This window comes from Mus caroli, unplaced genomic scaffold (genome assembly GCF_978045245.1).
Source record: "Mus caroli unplaced genomic scaffold, Mus_caroli_1 scaffold_8, whole genome shotgun sequence".
Lineage (NCBI taxonomy): Eukaryota > Metazoa > Chordata > Mammalia > Rodentia > Muridae > Mus > Mus caroli.
Genome location: NW_028227263.1, coordinates 19582424 through 19594505, shown reverse-complemented (window position 1 = coordinate 19594505; position 12082 = coordinate 19582424). Strand labels below are relative to the sequence as shown.

At 45.8% G+C, this 12082-nt stretch overlaps 1 protein-coding gene across 3 annotated transcripts in view; it reads right to left on the bottom strand.

Annotated features, from left to right (window-relative positions):
• Xpo6 (exportin 6) overlaps nt 1-7752 on the bottom strand; it is a 99090-nt gene extending 91338 nt beyond the window's left edge. For all 3 annotated transcript variants that reach the window (XM_085841337.1, XM_021166261.3, XM_021166262.3), the window contains exon 1: nt 7154-7752. In XM_085841337.1, the coding sequence (XP_085697463.1) occupies nt 7154-7156 (3 nt within the window). In that variant the 5' untranslated portion in view covers nt 7157-7752. The remainder of the gene's footprint in view (nt 1-7153) is intronic.
• Between the last annotated feature and the right edge of the window lie 4330 nt (nt 7753-12082).

The window sequence follows — 12082 nt, the reverse complement described above, 5'->3', positions numbered from 1 at the left end:
AAAGAAATAAAAGCAAAAAACCCACTAAAATCAAAGGTGACAGATATTAAACTAATGACCTAGAAAACCTCAAAAAGGTGATACTTTATGGTGGTATCAATCATGGTCTTACCTTGAAAAAAAAAATGAAAATGACAAAGAGAAGCAGAGGCAGCATGAGAGAGAAGGAAGGAAAGGCCAGTGTGTGCCAAGGGTTCTGCGACTGATGGTGGGAGGCTGTGAGGAGAGAATGACGTATTATGTGTGAAGTCTAAAAGACATTCTAGGTCTATCACTTTTAGCATCTAATACATCATCCTCTCCCCTACTGAAAAGTCAAAAGCCAAACTACCTGTGGGAATCAATCCAAAGCCCATGTGCTTCCAACTACCCTGCCTAACTAAAAACCCAGTCTTCAAGAACCAAGGGAACCTCCCTCAGCACTGCTCTGAATTATGTCAGGCGGCACCTTATAGTTGGCTGAGTGGTTGTAGCAAAATGGATTTAGGCAGACTGATGAAGGAGAACCTGGGAGCTGGAACAGCTGCCCTGCTTCATTTCTGTAGCAGTGACTAAAAACCTGACTAAAGCATCGGGGGCATTTGGTTTCTAATTCAGAGAAGTCAGGACAGAAGCACAAAGCAGCTAGTCACACACACACACAGTCAAGAAGAGACAAAATGAACGCACCCGTGCTCCTTTTGCTCAGTTCACTTTCCCTAATACACTGGAGGACACAAACCCCAGGGACGGCACAGCAGGCTGGACAATCACCACCCAGATATGTCCACTGACCAGCTTGATCTAAACAATCCCAGGTCTTCCCCGGGTGACTCAAGTGTAACAAGTTGCCAATTTAGCACTAACTGTCACAAAGCTGGTGTGGTGGTGAGCACCTGTAAACCCCACACTCGTGCGTGAGGATCTGAGTTTGAATCCAGCCAACACACCAAGTTCCTATCTTAAAAAAAAAAAAAAACAGGGCTGGCGAGAGGGCTCAGCAGCTAAGAGCACTGACTTGTTCTTCTGAAGGTCCTGAGTTCAAATCCCAGCAACCACCTGGTGGCTCATAACCACCCATAGTGAGATCTGATGCCCTCTTCTGGTGCATCTGAAGTCAGCTACAATGTCTTTGTTATGTATTTAATATAACAATAAATAAATCTTAGGACTGGAATGAGTGGGATGGACCGAAGTGAGCAGAGGTCCTAAAATTCAATTCCCAACAACCACATGAAGGCTCACAACCATCTGTACAGGTACAGTGTACTCGTATACATAAAATAAATAAATCTTTAAAAAATAAAATACAAAAAAATATTAAAAAAAAAAAAAAGAGAGAGAGACTGAGAACCTGACCCAACCAAACAAGATGAGAAGGCCAGAATTGGGACACAAACATATTGGCAATACCATCAACAGGTACAGCAGAAGAGGAAGTTAAGTATGACTCAACATTAAGCGTGCACAGTGGATGAATGAGGTCATCATTAAGAGAACTAGGCCATGGGGAAAGAGCATTACCCTGAAGGAGAGATGACAGAGATGGTTTAGATAGTATTAACTGATGCCCACAGCACGCTAAGGTGCACATCCATGTCCAAAGAAGGTTTAGTTTCTATGATACACAGGTCACAACTGCAGCCATAGGCAGGAAAAAGCAAGGGAGACTAAAACAAGAAAGTAAAAGCAAAGCTGGAGAGATGGCTCCACAGTTAAGAGCATGCACCACTCTTTCAGAAGACCTGATTCTCAACATCCACACTGAGGGGTTGGCAACCTCCATACCTCCAGGAAGATCCAAAACTTCTGGGCTCCAAGTGCACCCGCACTCACATGCACACAAACACAAGCCTTAAAAATAAATATTTTCTAATAAAATGGAGAAAGACACATAGATACAAGGGAGCCACAAAAAAAATTATTTCAAGAAAAGGAAGCCGGGCGTGGTGGCACACGCCTTTAATCCCAGCACTCGGGAGACAGAGGCAGGTGGATTTCTGAGTTCGAGGCCAGCCTGGTCCACAAAGTGAGTTCCAGGACAGCCAGGGCTACACAGAGAAACCTTGTCTCAAAAAAAAAAGAAAAAAGAAAAAAGAAAAAAAGGAAAAGAAAAGGAGACAGCAGATACCAAGAACCACAAGTAGTTGAAAAGCATAAAGACTAAAAACAGGGCTGGTGAGATGGCTCAGTGGGTAAGAGCACCCGACTGCTCTTCCGAAGGTCCAGAGTTCAAATCCCAGCAACCACATGGTGGCTCACAACCATCCGTAACGAGATCTGGCGCCCTCTTCTGGAGTGTCTGAAGACAGCTACAGTGTACTTATATAATAATGTATTTATATAATAAATAAATCTTTAAAAAAAAAAAAAAAAGACTAAAAACAGGTTGTGGTGTTTATTTTTTGCTTTTAAACAGAATAGTATGTAGCCCAAGCTGGCCTCAAACTCAGACTCCTGCCTCAGCCTCTTCAGACTATAGACGTGCCATTGAGATATTTACATTGAACCCAACACACTACAATTATAGATGGTCTTAAAAAGTAGTCTGCCTGCTAACTAACAATTTATTGATATATTGATTTTAAATCACTACAGAATAGGATTTTGAATGTTCTCATTACAAAGAAATGGTAATTATGAGGTAACATGCTAACTGAACACAGTATCACACTGTACCCAATAAATATGTACAATAATTGCTTTTCAAGAACCTTGGACAAAATAAAATACTAAGAATGCCTTTATAAGTCAATGTGCAATGGGTTATACAATGAATGATGTAGAAATAGCGAGTGGAAGTCTAAAATAAACAGAGGCAGAGTATGGAGTATAGCTCCACTATATGGTAGTGGTTGCCTAATGAGCCTGAAGCTGAGTTCAATCCTCAAAGTGGAAGAAAAAAAGCAAAGAAGCAGTTACATTTGAGTAACTCCCTCTCACCTCTACCTATACCAGCAAGCTCTCCGTAACTTAATGTGCACACCATAGATCAATTATCTAAAAATCTTCAAGTCGACCTTGTATTCCAAGGTGCCAATCAGCTTCCCCGCCTACTTACAAACAAAGCTAACTCCAGTATTTGTCAGTATGAGGCCAATCTGTCAACTCTTTTTTTAACCTTTCATGCCTAGCAATCCAAACCACTAACTGATTCAGGCTTGTAGTTATTCCCAGTCTCCATGGTAAAGGCTTCCCAAATCAATTTTGCTTTTTACCTTTCTTCACTGATTAATTCTGTAATCATTTAAGAGTTTTAAAATGACAATTCTCACAGGGCATGGTAGCACACACCTTTTTAAACCTAGCACTCAGGAAGCAGGCAGACTGAGGCTAGCCTGGTCTCCATAGTAAATTCTGGGCCACTCTGAACTGCACATTCAAGAGCAGGCCTTTGACCCATCCTACAGACAGTGTTAATCTATTGGTTCTCTCACCAATGAAATCTTGGCACAGCAGATGGGCTCTTTTCCTTCAAGGGAAATCTCAGTTATTCTAGGTAACCGTACTAGAAACTTCCCCAACTAGCAAGGAAGATCCTATATATCACTCTCTCCAGCTACTTCACACAGGTCAGTACCATGAGACAATCAATCTATCGGATGCTTCCTTAACATGACATATTTTAGCCAGGTTGAGCATGGTGATGACTCCAAGAATCCCTGCATTTGGGAGGCCAAGGCAGAAAGGATTGGGAGTCTGAGGCCAATTTAGGCTTTTTGGACCATCTCAAAAAGGGAAAAAATGGTCTTAAAGATGAAAGAAATGGTGTATTACTGTGCTGTATGTAGGTAATGCTCAAAGCCTAGAAAGTCCAAGGACCCAGGTGTCCATTCCCCACAAGCACTTTTACTTGGAAGACCTTTCTCTTCCCTTTTCCTCGAGATCCAAACACACCCTCTAGGAAGCCTCCCTTCTCCCAGTTCCCTTAATCTCAATCAGCCATTCTTTGGGCAAATGCTTTTTGCACCTCAGCAATCTTTTACACTTAATCTTATCACCATCTCTAGTTATCTGACCGTGACTCATCTCCCCACTAAACTCACTCCCCTCCAAGGCAAGCAGATAACAGTACTCTGAAAGAGTAACTTTTTGTTCTTCTCTTTTTGGTGCTGGGGCCACACCTGGTCAGAGGTGTAGTTTTTACCTTTTTTGCCAGTCTACTCATTTTAAAAAAAGACATTTCAAACACTTACATTTAGATCAACAATTATCCTAAGTCCAAATGTAGCCAGGCCTGGTGACACAGGTCTATAATCCCCACAGAAAGGTCAGGCAAGAGAGACAGGAGTTCTAAGCCAACCTGGACAATTTAGTGAGTTCAAAGGCCTGACTAGTACACAACCACCCTTCAAGCCCCGAGGGTGGGTTCAGAGTTGTAAAAAGGAAAAGGAAAAGAATTATTGAAGTAAAGGGCTGTGATCCCCAAGAAAGGCCCTAGTCCTGTCAGACACAAGTCAGGCAATAGTTTCCTGACTTAGCAAAGATGGCACCACCCAATCCCTTGAAACAACAACAGAAGAACCATTAGGGTCTTGACAGAAGATCCTATCAGTCTCACACCCACAGTAACTATCCCCTGCATGCTTAAGTTGAGGTCTACATACAAAATCAAAAGCTTCACAATTAATTCCTCGAAGGTAATCATGCTTGTAATGCCCTAATTACTGCCAACTAGATGAAACTAAGCACATGAATGACTTGATAGCTCTACCGTACAGAAAACTCTATCCCAGCAACAAGCTAAGTTCCCTGAGGGCAGGACACTGTCTGTGTATCTCATATCTACATTCTCTAGGGTGTAGCGTATAAAGGCTATAGAAAACTAACCAAAGCCCAGCAGTGGTGGCGCATGCCTTTAATCCCAACACTTGGGAGGCAGAAGCAGGCGAATTTCTGAGTTCAAGGCCAGCCTAGTCTATAGAGTGAGTTCCAGGACAGCCAGGGCTACACAGAGAAACCCTGTTTCAAAAAACAAAAAAACAAAAAACAAAAAAAAGGAAGAAGAAGAGAAAGAAAGAAAGAAAGAAAGAAAGAAAACTAACCAAAGGATTTATTTGTACACTCTATTTCTCACCGCAGTATTACTCACAACTGACAAAGGGAGACACAAACCAAGCAAGCACTGAGGGATGGATGGGTGGACAAGCAAACATGGCACACACACTCGCAGACTGCAAGGAAAGCCTGCAGTTGGTGTAACACCGTGCATGGGTCTTGAAGACACTCCATTAAATGAAATGTGCCAGTCATAGGAGAGAAGACTCTTCTACCAAAAGGGGGAGGGGGGGGGGGCTGGTGAGATGGCTCAGCAGGTAAGAGGACTGACTGCACTTTCAAAGGTCCTGAGTTCAAATCCCAACAACCAACAACCATATGAAGGCTCACAACCATCTGTACAGCTACAGTGTGTACTCATATACATAAAAAAATCAATCTTTAAAAAAAAAGTAGGAAGATTAGATTAGAAGGATAGAAACAGAAAGGGAGACACACTGGAGACCAGGGGACAGGAGAGGAACTGCTAAAGGAGGGACCAAGGTCAGTATGTCATGATACCGTGTTTTAGTTTGGGGAGATGAAATTCCGTGGTGATGTAAATAAACCATGACAGCTACACGACAGAAATGTACATGTCAGAAAGCTGAAAATTAGTTTAAGTCCTTAAATGTACTTTATCACAATTCAAAAATTCAAACTTTTAGCTGGGTACAGCGGCCCACACCTTTAATGCCAGCACTCAGGAGACAGAGACAAGCGGGTCTATGTACTGAGTGCAGAACAGCCAGAGACTACTACACAGGAAGACCCTGTCTGGGGGGAGTGGGGAGATTTAAATTCAAACATTTCATAAAATTATAATGAAGGAGTGAGAATTCATATATGTTTCATGCCTTTAAATTACTTTTGGAAATTCTTGTCTGTACATTGTATAGATCAGGAAACAAACTGAAGTTCAACAAATCTGACACCTTGTATAGTATGTACACAAACACACACACCATATATAGCACAAATCATATCATGCTGCTCAGCTTTAATGGTGTATTTTACCCAGCTTGGTTGTAAACCCAGGAGGACAGAGTGCCTTAGAACAACCTCTTTCCACTAACCAGGACTTTATGTACCCCTCCCCACCCTCCCACCTCTTAAGAGTTTTGACAGTCTGGTCTGGTGTGTGCATTAAAAAGGTGTGCCAGCCACATCTCAATACACCACTACTAATCGCCAGGCAATGGGGGGGGGGGGGGGGGAGGCAGTGCTCAAACCCAGGCTGGGCACTCACTCATCATGGGCTAGATGCCAAACTGAGGCAGATAAAGATTCAGAGGACTAACTTCACCTTGCCTACTGTGATGGGCAGATAAGGCTCAGAAACATTAAAATGGCAAAAGGCAAGCGCTCAACCAACTACTGAGTACACAAACCCCAAGGACTATGGAAAGGCTTAAGAGCCTGCAAGAAGAGGAGGTATTTTCCTTTCAGAGAGGTTTTTTTTTTTTTAGTAGGACCTGAAAGTATGCATAGTTTTCCAGGGAAAAGGCCAGAGCAGAAAACAGAAAGAACAGCAACCAAGACGTCCAAAGACCCCCACTGCTGACTCGGCCATCGTCTGTATCCGTAACCCGTAACCTCTACAAATGCTACTTTAGATTTCTGCAAACGCAAACCTACCGCTGGACGGATGGTCTCCAAAAATCCAGCCAGTTCTATAGCAGATTGCTTATGTTCAAATAGTGCCACTATCCCAAAAGAGTCAACTGACCTTGGGCAGAGTAATTAACTGCTTCTTGCCTCAGTCTCCCCCATTTCCAATCAGGGGGTTGATATACTAACAAAATACATACCACTCACTCAGCAAAGGAAATGACACACAGTATGCCATCAATAAATAAATGATACTGATAATCACGACTTGCTGCACAAGGGCACAGCCAACAGTGAGGCAGAGGGTTGTATCCGTGGCGCTACCAAGGTCCTCCCTCCCAGACTCAAGACATCCAGTGGGGGTGGGGGTGGGGGCGATGGGAGCGTACAGCCGGTTGCACACCCTGCACGCATGTGTCACCGGCCAGGCTCGCACGCGCCTCTCCCCGCCTCAGGGAAAAAGAGATGGCTCAGCTGCTCTGAGGCCCACTGCCACCCCTCCAACCCGGTCCCTGGAGCCACTCACCATGCTGGCCGGGAAGGGGATGGCTCAGGTGAGCTAGCTCTTGGGATCCGTCGTGTCCCGCTCGCACAGTTCAGGTCATGGTCCCGGCAGGCTCGGGGAGTCCCCCGCCCATGCAAAGACAACCGGTTCCCTACCCGGGCCCCGCCGGCACCTTTAAAAGGAGCACACGGGCCCCTTCGGGGACCCCCCGAAGCGATTCATCCAGACCTCGGCCCACCCCGGGGAAACGCAAAAGCAGAAAATGGGGTTCAGAGGCGGCTACACGAGGCCCCCCGCCTGGGCCCGACCCCCGAGAGGGAGGCTGCGGGCCCAGGCAGGGACTCCCCGGCCTCCGCGGCCCGAGGCGGCGACGGGCCTCAGCCGAGACTGAAAGGGCAGAGGCTGCCTGGGCCTGGGCGGCGCGGCCGGCTCAGGAGGGAGGCCCGCGGGCCCTTGCTGTCCTCGCCACCTCTGTCCTCGCGGGGGGCTCCCTCCGCATCCCTGCGCGCCACCAGTAGCCGCGGCTCGCCCCTCGCGGCCACCCTCTGCCAACAGCCCAGCGCGCCGGAAGTGGCGAGCACCAGGCGGCCCCTCAGCCCGCGGCCTGCTGCGGCGCTGGAACCGGACCAATCCGGAATCAAGTGAGGGCAGAGGAGGGCGGGGCCGCACCTGACTGTTCACTGGCCCCGCCCACCACGTCCCCGCCCAAGCGGCCGGGGACCGCCGCGTTGGTAAAGGGACACGCGGCCATTTTGGTAAAGGAAAGGTTTCCCTTTCGTTTCTTTTCACCCATTCATTCCGCAAATCTTTTCTGAGCACCTTTCCGGACCCTGACACCGGACTAGAAGTTCGGCGATGCTGGTCTATGCTCTCCTGGGATCTTACTCATTCAGTCCACAGTTCTGGGTCCTAGGACCAGAAAGTGTCACAGGATGAAATTGAAACACTTTAGTGTCACGATCTAAATTGGCTTCATCCGTAATTCCAGACTCCAACACCAGGTGACTCAACACCCTCTTCTGGACTCTGGAGACACCTGCACCCATACTCACATGGCATACACATATATAGGTACACAAACATGCATGTAAATAAAGTAAGTTTTTACGGGATATGGCTCAGCCTTTAAAGGTACTTGCCACTATGTCTGACAGCCCAATCTAAGTTGAATCCTCAGAACCTGTACTGGTTTAAATAAGAATGCCTATCCCATATCTAATGCTTAGTCATCAGAAGTCGCACTCTTTGAAACAGATTAGACTGATTAGGTGTGGTCTTGTTGGAAAATGTGTGTCACTCGGGGTGGGCCTTAAGAGTTCAAAAGTCACCGGGCAGTAATGGCACATGCCTTTAGTCCTAGCATTTGGGAGGCAGAGGCAGGCAGATTTCTGAGTTCAAGGCCAGCCTGGTCTACAGAGTGAGTTCCAGGACATCCAGGGCTACACAGAGAAACCCTGTCTCAGGGGGGAAAAAAAAAAAGAGTTCAAAAGCCAATGGCAGACCCAGTCTCCTTTTGTGAATCAGATGTATCTTTTAGCTACTGTTCCAGTACCATGCATATCGAGCTGTTCCCTGCCATGATGATAGACTGACCATCTGAAACTGGAAGCAAGCCCCCAATTAAATGCTTTCTTTTACAAGAGTTGTCATGGTCATGGTATATATTCACAGCAATAGAACAGTGACTAAAACAAAACCAAATTGAGGAAGGAGAAAATAAATTACCACAAATTGTTGTCTTTTGACCACACTAGTATCATGCTTGCACAGGGACACATACATACACATATGTACACACACACACACACACACACACACATTAGATCTCAGGCAGTCCATATATCCAGAATGAGTTCAAGCTGGGCTATTGAAGGAATTCTGGTGTTAGATAAAAGCCAGAATTCCACCAGGCGTGGTGGCGCACGCCTTTAATCCCAGCACTTGGGAGGCAGAGGCAGGCAGATTTCTGAGTACGAGGCCAGCCTGGTCTACAAAGTGAGTTCCAGGACAGCCAGGGCTATACAGAGAAACCCTGTCTCGGAAAACCAAAAAAAGAAAAAGAAAAAGCCAGAATTCCTAGGAAACGTGTGAAACAAGTTCCTATTCCCCCAAAAGGAGTCCTTTCCCTTACTTCTGGCAGAAGAGACGTATGGCTCTCCACTGACTTAGCTATAGAACTTATCAGCATATCCACGTGGCCTCCAGGCTGCTGAAGTCCCTATTCACAAGTACTTGTTACTCACTTCAAAGACCCCACACTAGCATCCTGGCCCTTCCTTCTCACCTTCTCCCTCTACCCTAAAACTTCACTGGCTGCTTCCCACCCCCACCTACTCATCCACCTTATAACTTAATGATTTTCCACCCCCTACTCCCTGTCTCCCCTAACTCTCTCCTCTCCAGATGGCCCTGCCCATCTCCTATCTACTTTTTCTCTCTGCTCTGGACTCTTTCAAGGGCCTCTGGATGTTTTCTCTTTTTTCAAAAAGAAAAAAGAAAAAAAAAAGATTTATTTTTATATGTAAGTACACTGTAACCGTCTCCAGACACACCAGAAGAGGGTGTCAGGTCTCACTACGGATGATTGTGAGCTGTCACATGGTTGCTGGGACTTGAACTCAGGACCATTAGGAAGAGCAGTCAGTGCTCTTCACCACTGAGACATCTCTCCAGCCCCTGGATGTTTTCTCTTATTAACAATAAAACACTTCCCCCTAATGGATCAGTCATTTTGTAATTTCTCTACTGTCTCCCCCAGCAAATATGAAAATGTGAAAGAGAAAGAAGCTGGGGGTAGGGGGAAGGGGGAGAAGGTGGTCTGTCTGAGAAATTTGGAATTATTTCTCATAAACTTAAAAAAGCTTGACGTAGGCATAGAGGCTCATGACTGTGAGCCCCAGCAATTGGAAGGTTGAATGATTGATATGACCGTAAAGACCAGGACCATAAAGACCCTGTGATAATTCACCCTCCTAAATAGTTTAGTTTGAGATTGTCGAGATGAAGTTTTAGACTTACAGGATTACAATTTGATTCCCCCCTTCCTTTTTGGAAAACAGTAAGGTTGGGGTTGTTTGTTTGTTTGTTTGTTTGTTTTGGGGGGGTTGGAAAATTAATTTTTTATTGGATATTTTCTTTATTTACATTTCAAATGTTTTCCCCTTTCCAGGTCTCCCCTTCAGAAACCCCCTATCCCATCCCCTCTCCCCTGCCTCTATGAGGGTGCTCCCCCACCCACACACCCACTCCCATCTTCCCACCCTGGCATTCCCCTACGTTGGGACATCGAACACCCTCAAGCCGAAGGGCCTCTCCTCCACTGATGTCCAACAAGGCCATCTTCTGCCACATATTTGGCCAGAGCCATGGGTTCCTCCACGTGTATTCTTTGGTTGGTGGTTCAGTCCCCAGGAGCTCTGGGGGATCCGGACTGTTGACACTGTTGCTCCCTCCATGGGGCTACAAACCTCCTCAGCTCCTTCATTCCCTTCTCCATATCCTCCATCGGGGACCCCCACACTCAGCCCAATGGTTGGCTTCAAGCATCCACCTCTGTATTTGTCAGGCTCTGGCAGAGCCTCTCAGAAGACAGCTATATCAGGATCCTGTCAGCAAGCACTTGTTGACATCCATAATAGTGTCTGGGTTTGGTGACTGTATATGGGATGGATCCCCAAGTGGGGCAGTCTCTGGATGACCTTTCTTTCAGTTTCTGCTCCACACTTTGTCTCTGTATCTCCTCCCATGGGTATTTTGTTCCCCCTTCTAAGAAAGACCAGAGCATCCATACTTTGGTCTTCCTTCTTCTTGAGCTTCATGTGTTCTGTGAATTCTGTCTTCGGTATTCCCAGCTTCTGGACTAATATCCACTTATCAGTGAGTGTATAACATGTGTGTTCTTTTGTGATTAGGTTGCCTCACTCAGGATGATATTTTCTGGTTCCATCCATTTGCCTAAGAATTTCATGAGTTCATTGTTTTTAATAACTGAGTAGTATTTCATTGTGTAAATGTACCACATTTTCTGTATCCATTCCTCTGTTGAGAGACATCTAGGTTCTTTCCAGCTTCTGGCTATTATAAATAAGGCTGCTATGAACATGTTGGAGCATCTTATGGGTATATGCCCAGGAGTAGTATAGCTGGGTCCTCAGGTAGTACTATGTTCAATTTTCTGAGGAACCGCCAGACTGATTTCCAGAGTGGTTGTACCACCTTGCAATCCCACCAGCACTGGAGGAGTGTTCCTCTTTCTCCACATCCTCGCCAGCATCTGCTGTCACCTGAGTTTTTGATCTTAGCCATTCTGATTGGTGTGAGGTGGAATTATTTTGATTTGCATTTCCCTGATCACTAAGAATGTTGAACACCTGTTGTAGGGATTAATTTAAAAAAAAAAATAAAATAAAACCGGCACGTTCCCACACTTGTGCTGGCGACTCTCTGCCCTGGCAACCTGGCTGCCCGTGCACTGGTGGGCAATGGCTGACCTGTTTTTGTCTTGTGGAGACTCTCTGGTCCGGAGCTCCCAAAATATCTCCACCCAACTCCCCAAGTTCCCTCTGGGGGAGGGGGGTCACTTCAAATCTCCCATGGCTTTCGTGGTGCACCTCAGGCAAACCCACGCTTTGCCACCATACCTTTCTCTCTGGAACCTGGACAAACCGCCACATGAAGGAAAACACAACACAAACTTAGTTCAGAAATGACAGTAACTCAATCATTGGGCGCAACAACTAAAATCCTAATCTCGTAAGCCTTATTAAATCTCAATCCTCCTGTGATGAATCCTGATGGATCCGCCATTGAAACCAGAAGACACTCGTGGCTACATCTTGTCCTCATGCTATCCCTGTCCAAAAGACCTCACTCTCTCCTGCTTCCTGCTTCATCCATCCAACCCCATAAATGGACTCTTAGAGCCTATTACAGATGTTGAACAAGGTGATT